At 38.8% G+C, this 15,170-nt stretch overlaps 1 protein-coding gene across 1 annotated transcript in view; it reads right to left on the reverse strand.

Annotated features, from left to right (window-relative positions):
* Gabrr3 (gamma-aminobutyric acid type A receptor subunit rho3) overlaps positions 1-15,170 on the reverse strand; it is a 52,572-nt gene that overhangs the window by 8,462 nt on the left and 28,940 nt on the right. The window contains exons 4-7 of the mRNA XM_038346451.1: positions 14,185-14,408; positions 10,904-10,986; positions 9,769-9,909; positions 3,327-3,479 (exon numbers count right to left, since the gene is read on the reverse strand). Coding sequence (XP_038202379.1) covers positions 3,327-3,479; positions 9,769-9,909; positions 10,904-10,986; positions 14,185-14,408 — 601 coding nt within the window. The remainder of the gene's footprint in view (positions 1-3,326; positions 3,480-9,768; positions 9,910-10,903; positions 10,987-14,184; positions 14,409-15,170) is intronic.

Below are 15,170 nucleotides of genomic sequence, written 5' to 3' on the forward strand. Positions count from 1 at the left end.
AGCCCATTAGCTTGACAAAGAAATTATATCTAAAGTATACAATATACATTAAAAACCAAACAACAAAATAAGTAATCCAATTGTTAATGAGCAAGAAATATGAGTATACACTTCTCAAAAGAAAAAAATCATTGCTGGCTGTTAGTGGTGCACACCTTTGATCCCAGCACTTGGGAGGCAGAGGCAGATGGATCTCTGAGTTTTGAAGCCAGTCTAGTCCACAGCATGAGTTCCAGGACAGCCAGGGTTACACAGGGAAACTGTCTCGATCAACCCCAACACAACCAAAAAGAAGAAAATTTAATTTTCCAGCAATTTGCAAACATTTTCAAATTCTTTGTAAACATTAGAAATGCATGTCCAACTATAATTAGTGATCATCTTACCCCAATTAAAATGGCCAACAAAGACACACACACACACGCACACACACACACACACACACACACACACACACACACACCAACAAGTTCATGAAGAATGGTATGGAAGGTCCTCAAAAGACTAAAGCAGATTTACCATATGATCTAGCTACCTCCTTCTTGATATATGTCAGAAAAAAATAGTGTCAGCATATCAGTGAGATAACTGCACACCTGTGTTAATTGCTGCGTTGTTCAAAACAGCTAAGACATACAATGTTTAGCCTGTGTGCTTGTCAAAAGATACATGGATGAGAGCTCCATTTATCTGTAGGTATAAGGATAAGTATTAGAATTTAGGTAGGGGTTATACTGGTTGAAAATTATTTTTGCAAGCAATGGAAGTCATTACAGTAACCACAACTGATCAACTGACCAACATCAACTGATACATCTAAAATATAACCCTTACCCCTAAGGCACAGGAAACATCTTGGAAATGAGTACAGAAAAATTCTAAGAGTCAGAGAACTAGGATATCTGTTGGAAGATGGTGTTTTCTGTATAAGACGGGAAATCTATGCCCACAAAATCTGAAAAATATGGCTACTGAAACAGGAACAATGACACCAGTTCACTTGATAGCATGGATGGGGGAAATCTCATAAGGCCCTACCCTAAGGTGAAAAACTGCAGGCAGTCAATGGTCCTCCATTGAGATGAGTTCCCTAAGTGATTATCCAGTATCAAGTGTCAGTCCTAAAAACATATGAGCAACACTTGATGTCCTAAATAGGTTTCATTTATGTATCTATGTGTGTACATGTAGCAATACCAATGAAAAGAAAAATGACTACAATAGAGATAATCAATAAAAGTAGAAGGAGACTTTGGTGTCAGAGGAAGGGAAAAAGTCAGAGCATGAGTAGGATATGGTAATAGGGGATTAAAGATGATCAAAATATATTATATACACAACAAAAATATCACAATGGAGTCCATTAGCTGTTACAATTAACAAATGCTAATAAAAATAAAAGGACATATGGATAAAAAATTCCCATATACACAATGAAATACTATTAAGTCATAAGAGTGGTAGTCCATTGTTTGTAGCAGGTGAGCAGAACTGGAGGATACTATGTTAAATGAAGTAAGTCAGAACAGAGAGACAGTATGACATATTTCCTTAATTCAGAAGCTATTTAAAAAGTTACCAGAATGAATAATACTAATTATGCATTATTATTATAAGAGGATAGAAAGGGTGCAGGGATGAGGAGATAGAGAGATACAAGTAGTGAGTGTTCAGACACAAGCAGAATGGGGTCTAGTGTTCTCTAGCACATGTAGGGATTACAGTTTATAATAGCTTACGATATAGTTTGTGACTAACTAGGCGTTCAAAGGCACCAAACAGAAACTAATGAGGAAGAGGTGGAAATCTTAATTACCTAATGTGATCAATACACATTATAGCCATGTTTTAAAATACCACACTGTGCCTTCCAGGAACTGAGCAACACTGCATTGAGAAAGGGAAGAAAACAAAGGCAGGACTTGAAGGTAGTAGGAATCAAAGGCCTGGGAACACAGCTGTGTTATGGGAAAGTGATTATTCATTGCAGTAAAAGTGGGAGAGGGGTTGCTCAGATTTGGTTGCTAATTTACGTAAATCACAAAATTTTCCTGCCTCTCAGGGATAAATCCAGAGACAAGACAGAAGTTCAGAGAGACTTGACATAGAATTTCTGCATTCATACTTCCCTTCAGCCTCCTAGCTCTTAGAGCTGCCATTATCACCATATAAGTACAGAGCAGTCAGCTTGAGAGATATGACTAGAAGGCATGGGAATATACATTTAGACTGATGAATGTCTTTCCCAGTCGCTCTTGCGGGCTGGAATATGCTCTCAGACCCTCGTTTGGTCTATGCTTGCCCTTGCTGTACTGGGGTCAGGACACAGATGTCCTGATATGAAGACACAGTCCAAATAATTTAATTACTCATTTAGATGATATTTTTCCTTGATATTAATATTAATAATTTGTGTCTTCAAATGATCTTTTGAAGTATGAATAAAATTTGTGAACATTGACTTCTAAAATGATCCTTTCTAGGATAAATTTTATTATTGTTCCAATGATTGTGAAGCCCTTAAAATCTCTCAAGATAGAATTTTACAGGTTAAAAAAATGCACAAAATGAGGGGAAACCAGAAATTGTCCTAAACCAGACAAGAAGGCAAGTGGCATTAACTCGTGGATTTTTGTTAACGTGTTTTCCAAGTGCTTAGCTTAGCACATCCCACTTAAGACTCAATGACCACCAAGTGGTTCTGAAATGGTTCCCATAAATCAAGGTGTGTGGCAGTGGCATATAACATGCTAGATGGATTAGCTAATCATCCTCTTGTGGAGACTCAATGAGGCAGGCACTGTGTTTCCTCTGAAATTCTACTGTCATTGAATCTCATTCTGACCTTTGAGTTAAATTCTAATGTCTCATGGGCACCCATGTTCCCAAATTAAGCACGCCCTGTCCTGAGATTTATGAAGACAGCAACAGCGCAGTGTGAATTACTTTAAGGGTTCTTCCTTCTATGCTGTAAAACGGTTTTCTTGCAAAGCCAAATAAACTTGGTAAGGTATGGGGGGGGGGGGGTTCTTTATTTAAGTGAGCTCGTGTTTTGCTTCATAACCCTACCCTGTTTTATTACTACCCATCGCTCAGCTGCTGATCAGTCAGCCGTACGTTTGTCCTCAAACACTCAGTTACCAAAGAGCCCAATTACAATTTGTCCTTGGAGCCAGCTAAAGATAAACACTTTCACCTGAACACACACGAGCCCATCCTGACTAATCTACCACTATTTTTACTTCTCCCTGCAGCGTCGTCTTTATGTACCTCCTTGCCCTTCCTTCTACATTATAATTTTAAAACAAATGGAAAGCTTTATTTACCCAGGGACACTCTTGCAGGAACAGCTCTCCGGTCAATCCAGAATGAAACCCATGACAGCATCACCATCAGCATGGCTGGGAAATAGGTCTGCAGTACAAAGAAGAAAATATGCCTCCGCAGCACAAAATTGATGAAAAGCCTATAGTACCAACCTAGGAGAAAGCAAGATTTTCCATTAGACAGGCTTCCAGGAGACACCGTGCTTAGCTACACTCTATGTTTTTCAGAGGGCAAGCTCTCAGCCGTCATAGAATGTGACACACCCAACTCTGTTTCCTCAGCACTGGCTGGCACCTGGGCTTCCATTCTAACGCTGTTAGACAGCCGGATTAATTATTCCCTCCAAAAATCTGTTTACCTTCTACACCCAACCTTGGGGGGAGGGGTGAACGGTAATTACATTTGTGTATGGTCTTTGAAGACCCTTTTACACACTTGTGTTGTTCTCAGGGTTTCTACAAGAAGGAAAGGCTTCAGTGCTAATTGATGATTGCATGTCATAGTTCATAATAATTTATCAGCTGTCACACATGAAGAACAGTCTACCTGTAAGAATAGATTTGGAGTAGATAACTCAAATCTCAAAAGGTAGAAGAATTATATGACCTTAAGAGAAACCAGAGTATATAAAGGAGAATTTTATGAAAAGAGAAACCAAAGTATATAACAAGTTTAAAGCCACATTTTCTAGCCATTGGCAGGACATCACTGAGCATTATTCATCATGTTCTAGATTATGAAGCATGGATAATAAAAACTCAGAGAGAGAAATTGGGGTTCAACCTGAAGATCTGAAAAGCAAAGCAACCAGCCACCGGCTCTCATCTTTACCTCAGTCTGAAATGGCAATCCTGCCTCCCGGAATCTCAGAATGAGACTGTGTCTGAGAGCTGTCTCCCCTCATTTTATATTCCTCACTAGGGCTTGGATTAAAGGCATGTATCACTGGATTTAAAGGCATGCAGGACCTGATTGCTATAGCAACTAGTGTGGCTACTGGGATCAAAGGTGTGTATTACCATGACCTGGTCTGTAAGGCTGACCAGTGGGACTGTTCTATACTCAGATCTTCAGGCAGTATTTATTTATTAAAATACAATTGAAATGCCACTACAAGACTATGCTGAATAATTATGTTTTTCATTTTCCATTCATGCTTACTTATTTTTATGTGTGTGTGTGTTGCTTTTCAGATCTTCAAGTTGGATGTATGTACTCTATTTGCATAACTGGTGCCTATGTAGGCCAGAAGAGGATACTAGATCCCCCAGAACTGGAGATACAGATAAGTATGAGCCATCATGTGAATGGTGGGAATCGAATCTGGGTTCTCTGGAAGAGCATCCTATAATCTTAACTGCTGAGCCATCTCTCTAGCTCTTTACTCATACTTTTCAGTGAATATATATATATATATATATATATATATATATATATATATATATATATATATATATATATCCAGTCTCTGACTTTCAGTGAGCTGCTTATTATACTTCTCATCTGATTAGACACTAAAATTCTCACTGTTAGCTGACACATATACCTTGAAACATACATACTGCAAGATTATTAATTTCATTCACAGTGGAAATAAATGTTACATCATGCAGCGCATTCTGAGGTTAAAATATACATTACCTTCTGTTCCCACTCATGGACTTGCACTTGCATTTGATTTTAGCTAAAAGCTTGGAAAGAACCATTGTTTTGTATTGGTCACTAAGTTTGCTGTGTGTGAAACTGAAAGTTTTGATTATGCCTGTACAGCAGAATAATAATATACCAACCTCTACAGTTCATACAACTGTTGGAAGATTAAAATAAAGAATAATTACAAACATATTTTATAAATAAAGATAGAATTCCAATATAGTTACTTCTTCAGATGTGTAAAGGGATTGGTTCCAGGGACTCTTGGGTACTGATGTCTATAGAAGTTCAGGTGCTAATTTGAAATCCTGTAGAATTATTTGCATTTATATCTATCTATATATTTTAAGTAATCTCTTTTATTTGTAGTGCCTAATATAATGTAAATGCAATGTAAATAGCTGTTATATCGTATTGTTTAGGGAGTTGTGATAATACACAGCTATGCTTATGCCCAATACAAGTATGTTTACAAATATTTTCAACTCACAGTTGGCTGAGTTCATAGATGTGAGAGCAATGGATACAGAGAGATGATTGTATATGGTTTTCTGTTCATTATTGAGTTCTTGAAATAAATTTAGGTGGCTATTCTTTTAATGAATAGTCATTATTATTATTTATTATTATTTTGCAACATTAAGGATTAAACCCAGAGCCTCATAATACATATCATTAAACTGCACCACTTGATTTTTTAAAACATTTTTTCTAGAGAATTGTTTTCTGGGACTTGGTTGCTGAGGCTGGTGCAAGGGATGAACCATAAAGGAAGAATGCTGCTCTACCCTGTGGATCAGAAAGGGAAGACCAAGATGGTACTGTGGGTAGACAGTAGGCCAGCAGGGCTCCTTTACCTATTACAACAGGTCATGCTGCCTTGTCAGAAGGTTGCATCATCACTCCAGGTAGTGTAATAAGTGTCTGATTTCATCTTTAATATTAAAGAACCAAGAGTTCCCAGGCCCCGTTTCTATGTCCTTTTCTACCTTATAGATAAACTAAAAATCAAAAACAAATAATGATGTTACTAAACTCTGCAACACAAAAAATGAAACAAAACCTCTTTTGGTACCCGTGAAAAATTCAAGCCATCAGTGTCTACTGCACCAAAGGGAACATCCTTGACCTTAACTCTACCCAAGCCACCATAAATTTAACCTCAAGTCAATTGCTCCTTTCTGTGCTATTTTCAGACTTGTTTGGCAACCTGAATTGTTCTTTCTAGGAAGCTCATAATGTGAGTCATAAACTCTTCATACTTTGATGTGTATAGCATCATCCTTTTTACAGCATGAACTCAACTTTAGACATGTGCATAGTGTTAGATCCCCATTGCCTCCATCAGTAGAAAAAAGTTGAACCAAAGACTATGAGGAAAGCACTGGCAGTAATTGAGGTGCCATCCGAAGACAGCAGTAAAAGCTTCTTCTATGCCTATTAATCGTCACCTTTAATCACTTTCTGACACTAAGACTCTGGATTGTATTAAAAGCATCACAATGAAGATGCTGATGGAAGTGGTGATGATGAGCTTTCTAACTACTATTACCCAAACACTGCCCATATAGTTATTAGCTACAAAATCCTATGAGATAGAGACATTGGGAAACACCATATTAAAGCTAAGGAAATAGAAGGCTGGATCAAACAACTCTTCCAAGGTTATCCTGGTGGTAAGCGATGGAGTAGAGTTTGAACTTAGGTAGTTGTCCCTGTACTTTAGTTTCGATAAATAATTTTCCAATGTGTTCCATGGGGGTAGGAGTCTTTCCTTGGTGAACTCAAGGTATGTGAGTTAGAAGAGCACTGAAACCCTCTCCTATTTGTTGATGTCACTGGGTGGTTGTGGGTTTGTGCAGAGGCAATGGGAGTGACGAAAGCATCGAACAAGAAAAGTAAGACTCTGTGGTCCAGTTAAAAGTGGAAAGTAAGTTTCTATCTACAGCTCCCTCCAACTCCAGTTTTGACAATGGGAGCCTATTTTCCTATATGGCTATTTTAGGATGATGGTTATAGTTGGTAGTTGTGATGATAGGTATAAGGAAAATATTTACAATCATTTTCATGATACTAAAATATTTAAACAGGAGGGTACCACATTTAAAATGGTGGATAACGTGGGGCAGAGCAGTTATTCATGAACTGAAATCAATTTCTAAGGCCATTTTTTTCTGAAGCTTAGGAACTAGATAGATCTGGATGCAACTATTAATTTGATATAAGAGCACAGCTTTCAAAATGCTGTGCTCTTGCATTTTTCTACTCTTAGAACCCACTTTATTCCTTGTCAATAAAATGTGCATGTTTTAACAGAATCAGAACTGCAAAGTATAGAAATAAAATTGAAACTTTTTCCAATCTTTTCCCAATCTCTACCCACTTCTCCAAATTTTAAAACAGACTGGCACACACAAACATACCCACATCTATATAAATCATTTCTTCAATAACAGATATGGGTTTTTGTTAAAGACTCTTCTATTAGTCACTTTTAAAATTAGAGCAAGCTCACATCATGCTATACAAAGCTTTTGAAACGGAATCTATCTTAGTCCATTTTTTTCGCAGAAATTAATGGTTTATTTCTTAAAAGTGTAATTAAACTGAAATGTTAAGGCTTCATAGTTCATTTAAAAAAAAAAGTAAAAGCATCTTTGTGAACAGATTTTCAGCGATGTTTTGTCTGAATTTTGCCAGACTCAAAAATATGATGAGAAGAGGATAAAAATTTCCCAGTGTTGATCCTGCCTTGGTGACAGCACAGATAACAGTGAATGGGAAGTCTTAGAGGGAGAGTTAAGAGCTGGAAGACTTACCCTCTACTATAAAAGGAATAGTTAAATTTCTACCAAATATTTACATGGACACTACGCTTCAAAATTGTAGGAAATGCAGTTGCTGTCATGATAGGTACATTGTATTGATTGGTACAAGGATACCACCCTTAGATTTTGGTGTTTCCCATATATCACATTATAATAACATTAAAAAGAAAGATTATAGGTGCAATTTATCATGTGTCAAGTTATTTTATCACAGAAGTAATACAGAAAAATTAAAACTCAGTTATATCATTTTCACCATATATATATTAATTTATTTAAATGCTGACTTAATTGAACTGAGGACTAAAAACATTAACTTCCTGACACCACATTTGAAAAAAGGAGCAAGAGAAGCAGAAAACTGAATCACAGCAGCTTGTCTGCATGAGGTGTTCCTAGTATTCCAAGGACTCTTAAACTTTTGAAATTCTTTTTGAATTATCCACCACGTATTCATTTATTCAACAATTCGATTGCAAGGATCTTCTATGTGCCAGGGATATATCAGTGATCAAGGAACACAAATGTGTGTTATTTGCATATCAGAAAATGCAACCAACAAGATGAAAATTAATAGCAATGCTCGTTGAATGTCAAAGAATGCAAGCCAGCCGGGCGGTGGTGGCGCACGCCTTTAATCCCAGCACTCGGGAGGCAGAGGCAGGCGGATCTCTGTGAGTTCGAGACCAGCCTGGTCTACAAGAGCTAGTTCCAGGACAGGCTCCAAAGCTACAGAGAAACCCTGTCTCGAAAAACCAAAAAAAAAAAAAAAAAAAAAAAAAAAAAAAAAAAAAAAAAAAAGAATGCAAGCCAACAGGGTGAAACAGACATTTCTTCCCGATATAAACAGCTAAAGACACATTGGTCCCGGGGATGCAATTAGCTTCTTTGAGATTTAAATTTTGGCTGTTCTCTTAAGACACAGACTTTTAGATAGATAATTGCAGGGGTGCGACAGACAACTCAGAATCTGCTCCTCAAACTCCAAGGCTGTGCAGGTGAGAAGGATTCTAGCCAGGACAGCTGCAAGCACACCTTGTAGCCTGAAGACTGCTCCTTTGAACCACAAATGATACTTTCTCTGGTTAAAATGACAGAGTACTTGTCACTAGCAAGATGGTGGAAAATGGCTGTGGGGAGTGGGATATTGTGGAGGAGGTCAGAAAGAGGCTGCTCCTAACTTTAATTAACAGCCAGATCAGTTTTAAAAATTCCTGGGATAAATGCTACCAAATCAGAATACTGCCAAACATGGTGAAAATTATATACTATACTGATTCTAAACAGATTTTTTTCTCTTTAGGACAACAGCTCATCTTGTTGACTCAATTGTGTCAGGTGATTTTTATTTTTTGATATGCTAGGCATATTCTAGGATCTGGGAAGAAATGGTTAGCAAGGCAGATAGTTTCTGACCTCTTTCCAAAGATAGACCTAGACAATAGACAATGAGGCATCTACTTCAGTTGGAAGTATGTGCTGTGAAGACAGGAAATAGTGAGGAAAGAGGCCTAGCTTTGAAGGGCTAACTAAGATATCGCCATTTGAGAAGATAATTTGCAAAGTTATAAGTAAGGCGGGTAATTGGTCATGAGATAGTGGGGCAGGGCCAGAGCAAAACCACATAGAAGAAATGAGATGAAAGTGTCTTGAAGCAAGTGAGGGGGAGGTAGAGGACATTATGATATAGGAACAGGGGTTGGTGTGAGTCAGAGAAGCACGCAGGATGGAGATCATGTTGAGAACCTTGCCCTTGGATCTAAGTGCGATTCCAAAGGGTTTTGATCTGGAAAGGGCTTTAAGCTGTGATTTCCATGTTGCAAAGACCATTCTGTAAGTTCTACTAAGCATATCATGGAGGGACCAAGAGCAGAATCAATATGTCTTGTTGAAAGAGTTTGCGTGGGTATTGGAGGGATGAGTAGTTGCCACAGAATTATCTGTACATAGAAGACTGTACCTGTGCTGCTATAGAAAGCCAATCCACTGGATGCGCTGAACTCCTCGATGAAGAACTGAGAAAGGGAAATGTGCTCTTCAGTGTTTAAGGACTTGTTGCCATGTTTCCAATACAACATTAGGTCCTCTTCATTGTAGGCGTCTAAAATAACACAGACGGTTCATGTCTTAGCAGTTAGGTGAGGTCTGTTTTCAACAGTTCTGAATCCCCAGTTCCTGGTTCAGAGGTATGCATGTGCTATGAATTGAAAGATACTTTCCAAGGGACTGAACAAACCCACACTTCAAAAAGGAAATAAAGACAAACAAACACCAACCCCACAACCATCTCTAAAATCCAGAGCCTGAAGACTGTCAGGACAGAGGCCTTTCTCCCTCTGTGATGTTTACAGTTCTCCAGTGTGCCTGTCTGCATGCATTCTTATATAAAATTAAGCTCGACCTCAGGGTAAGGCCAGGGCACTGCCTCGCAGGGGCTGAGTCCATGCCTCTAAGTTTCTTTAATGGACTTCTCTTAGATAAAATTCTAAAATGAGCTTTACACTTTTTTTATTGTGTCATAAAATGTTTGTAATAGATGTGTACAAAGGAGCAGATATGTAGACAGCATCCATGGAGAGTCAGAATTTCAGTCATAAGACTGAAAAACTGTGATCAACTTTTAAGCTGCCTTATCAAAAGTAAATGTTGGGTAACAGCTATTGGCATGGAGCTAAACCAGACGCCTCTTAATGGAGTCTGTGCCCTAAGCTGGGCTGCTCTGGGAAGCTCATACACATTTAGTAGAGGATCCGTACTTGTCTAGCTATAGGATTCCCGGATGTAGAAGGTCAGTGCTGAGGTTGGAAAGCTGCATGCTCTAAAGGAGCTGCCTTTTTATTGCTATTGTGAAAATCCTACTACTTAATGACTAAAGCATTCCCCCCTCCCCGAATCTCCTCATTTGAAAGATGATCTGTCATTTTCATCATTAGAAAAAGGTTGGTGGTGTAACACTGAAAAGACACTCTAACTGGAAAATGGAGAAAGGTGATACGATGCTTAAATGACTGCTAAGCACATGCTTATTTCCGGTGATGGTGTGCAGTGTGTTCTGATGATGGTGCAGGCTTGTTTCAGGAGGCAGAAAGACTTACAACTTTCTAGTTCAAGAGAGCAGTTCTGAGTGTCCAGAGGAAACCTGCTGAAGTCCATAAGGCACATGGCTGAAACCGTTATCCTGTAAACGGAGTAAGGAAGAGAACTGTGATCATTTAGTCATATGGCCCAACTAGCATGCAGCAATGACGCTTGCTAGTGTTTGCTTGCTTTGGGTGCCTTTCAGGGATAATGAGAAACAGGCCTGAGTATCTTGTGTCCAAATAACAAGGAAGCAAACGCATAGGGGTAGGGATTGCTCAAGACAGAGATTGATGAGTGAATTCTTACACTTGTCCTGATCTCACCGTTTTCTGCTTAGCTCCTTCTGCATTTTCTGGCTCTGATGACTATTTTTTTTTTCAGAAAAACACTTCAAAGTCAGATGCTTTCAGTGGATTTAAACACATTCTGCTCTCTAGAAGATGCAAAATTGAGTAGTCTCCAGTAGAAAAGAGTTGAAGTGGTGAAACCACAAATATAGGTAAAAGGTTTCCTTTATAAAGCACTATGAAATTTTCCTTGTGGTACTGAGGCAAAGCCGGGAGCATGTTTAGTGATAGATCCATATGCATAATACATTATTCACAATCTATTAAGGCAAAGACTTGCATATTGATGAGGCTTATTTTTTTCCATAAAATTTTATATTCTCCTGGATTTTCCTGGCTCCAGGCAGAGGCTGCCGTCCTGTGATCTTGCCTCAGAGTGAGAGCTGCAGTAGCCACAATAGCAGATTAGAGGTTCATAAAAGGCCCCCAAGCTAGTCTGCAAAAACAAAGACAACAGATGCTCCTGCCTGTGGTGCCCCTGAGTTAATCAGAAGAGCAGAACCATTTTATCTTCTGTGATCTGAACTTTATCATCAATAGTCAGAACAGAAAATTAATAACAGAGATGTGTGGATTTTTTTCTGTGCAAAATGCATACTTTGTCTGGTGTGTTCCTAGTATGTTAAAAGAATTATATTCTGATGTCTTTATACCACTTGTTCCATAGTATACACGAAGAAATGAATGACTGAAGAGGATTTTGGCTAGATGGCCTCAGAACCCAACCTGATACCAGGTACCAGGAGATCTGGATCTGTGCTTGGACTGTTTTTTTTGTTGGACCAAAGAGCTATGCTTACAACAATTTTGAGTCCTCTTGAGTATGGGCACCTCTAAGACTACCTCCAGGGCTAAGCTTCTGCAGAAAGACTCTAAGAATCAATATAGCTATTATGCTCATGGGTACACCTGAATGACATATACTGCACTTTACTACAATAAGGATTAAAACAGTAACCAGAAAAGGCAAGAGGGCCAAGTCTAGGAGAAATCACAAGTTTCCAGTTGTCCTTCCTGGAAAGTGTGACATCTACCAGTAGTGATACACCTGACATCATTCACAGAGCACTGGGGACCAGGAAAGCTCACACAGGCCTTGGTGAGGGAAATCTTAACTGAGAGTTGACCAGCTAGATGAGTGATCTTAGATTCATTCTCTCCAGATGTGAGAATGACACTGTGGCATAAGGAACTCACCATAACCACCATGAGCATATACTCCCAGGTATGGCTTATGGACTCCAGATTAACAGAAACGTTCTTCATAGGCAAGATAATCCAAGAGATTAAAGTTGATTTCACCATGTATGGCAAGAGCCAAACAGACATTGGAATATGCAAAGTAAACAGGATCCCCAGAGTTAATCTATTACAGTTCGTCTTCTCACCAAAGTAACTTTAAAACAGCTGATTCTTTGGTCAGATTCTGTTTTTTCAATTCTTTTCAATTCTTTTTTAATACTTTTGACAGTAGTACTTATGAGTCCTATAGAAAACAGTACTGGGAGTGCTAGAGAGATGACTTAGTAGTTAAAGAGCACTGACTGCTCTCCCAGAGACCAGGGTTCAAATCCCAGCACTGATATGGCAGCTAACAAATCTGATGCTTTCATGTAGGCATAAAGTCAGACAAAACATCAATGTACATTTATATAAAAGAATGAAAACCATACTGTTCATTAATTGCATTAATAGCTCTTTAAAAATGGCTGCTGATAGCCATTCTGTGAATGATACTTATGATGAGCAAACATAATTTCTTATTGCTGCTATAACGTCTTATCACAGTATAAATGTATTATTTCAGAATTCTGCAGCCCAGAGGTCTGATTAGATTCTCTGGTGCAGAATTACTCTTGTAACATTTTTCAGGGGAAAATCCACTCACGCTGGTTGACACCAGCTGACCTTGGCTTGGTAACTCATTGTCAACTCGTCTTTTGTGTGTATCAGATTTCCTCTCCTTTTTCTTTTATAAAGATTCTTATGCTGCATGTAAAGCCACAACAGAAAATATAGGACCATTTTCCCACATAGAGATCATTAATTTAGGGCTAGATGTTATGGCTCATACATTTAATACCAGTACTCGGGAGGCAGAGTCAGGCAGATCTCTGAGCTGAGGACAGTCCTTGACACTCAGAGGTCCAGAACAGCCAAGGCTACACAGAGAAACCATGTGCCTAAAAACAAATAAACAAGCAGAGTGGCACATCATTAGCCTAGCACATTTGCAAGGATCCTCTCCCCCCATACAGAACAACTCACACGATTTACAAGAATAAAGACCTCAGTTTTTAAAACATACTATAGACCCTGTTTCAGATTTTCAGAGTGTTAAAAGAGCTGAGTAGCTTGAATGTACATATTTTTTTCTAGAATTTCTATTATAAACTGCTCCACATATACAGAATTTATTTAGCTAAAATAAAATATGGATGATTAAAGATGAATGCCTATAATAGCATAGTGCTGGAATACATGTTTTAACTAAAACTAACAAGGAAAAACAAGTGAGAAAATATGTTAACTTGTATTGTGATTGTGCATTATATTACAAATGAAGGAGCTAACCGAAGAAAGTATTTTTGACAATTTAAGATTCTAAACTAGTTGGTGAAGTACAGGGATAGGAAGGAAATGGTTAATAGGAATAGGCTCATATAACTAAATAACTGTGTGTCAGATTTTTAAGGATTTCCAGAATTCAGCCCCACTCTATCTGTCTAAACAATATGTGGCCAGAGTGGGAATATACAGAATAGAAAGAAATTCCGTAAAGTTTTGGATATCAGAAGCAGGGAAAATTACATAATCTGGGTGTGTCCCAATCTTCAGCGTCATGAACCAGAAAGCAGTGCTGGTAGTTTAGTTGTGGCATGAGACTCAGCAGCTTTGGTTAGATGGCCGTGGTCGAAGGATGCCAAAAGCCGTAGGAGCCCTCATACCTGAGACTGAAGAGGACATTTCCATCCGGGTGTACACGCAGCATGATGTTCTCCACGGTTGTGTCGTGGATGAAGGATCTTTTAGAGTGGACAAAGAAGATATCAGGCACCCAAATCTTTTGAATCAGTCTGTGATCGAAGGTCATGCTTTTGTTTGTAGTGCTAGCAAAGGCGAGTCTCTCATCCTTCCAATAGTGCCTGAGATAAAATGTCATTGCAAAGTCCTGGGCAGAGAGAAAGGGGCCGGTGAGAACCAGTGCTCTCACCACCACTTCAGTCTTAGGAGCTCCCCGAGAGCCACGGTGTTTGTGCTTGTAAGTCATTATTTGCACCGAAATCTCAGAGAGATGTAGGATGAAGCTAGTCCCTTACTTTGTCCTCACAACCCTTTTCCACTCCTGTCTCTGAATCCTTCCCATCCCATTCTTCCTTCCCTCTCTTCTTCCTTTCTTTCTCTCCCACTTCCTACTTCTTTTTTAAACAGAAAATTTACAGTCTAGATTTAAACCCATGATCCTGTTGCTTTGGCTTCCTGGGTGCTGGGACTATAGCATATTTAAGAAAAATCTATAGATGTATTCCCTTTTAAATTTGTTTTTTATGTTCATTATTTTGTGTTATTTTTTTAAAAACAGATCTCCCAAATTGAATACACTATAGTCCCACAAGAACGCGAACACAGACAGTGTTTATTAGTGGAAAGCCAGTAGCTGGAAATTCAAGGCTATAGATGGTAATACATTTATAGAAAGGTTACTGTGAAATGGTGGCTTGCACAAGAATCTCCTATGAAGCTTCTTAAGACGCACACTCCCAAGTAGCAAGTTATCAGCACTCCCAATTCAGTGTGGCTCAGGGATCTGAACTGGCATTGTGTACACCAACTGTAAGAATATGGCAGCGGGGCGGTGGTGGCGCATGCCTTTAATCCCAGCACTCGGGAGGCAGAGGCAGGCGGATCTCTGTGAGTTCGAGACCAGTCTGGT

Source organism: Arvicola amphibius, chromosome 10 (assembly GCF_903992535.2).
Source record: "Arvicola amphibius chromosome 10, mArvAmp1.2, whole genome shotgun sequence".
Taxonomy (NCBI): Eukaryota; Metazoa; Chordata; class Mammalia; order Rodentia; family Cricetidae; genus Arvicola; species Arvicola amphibius.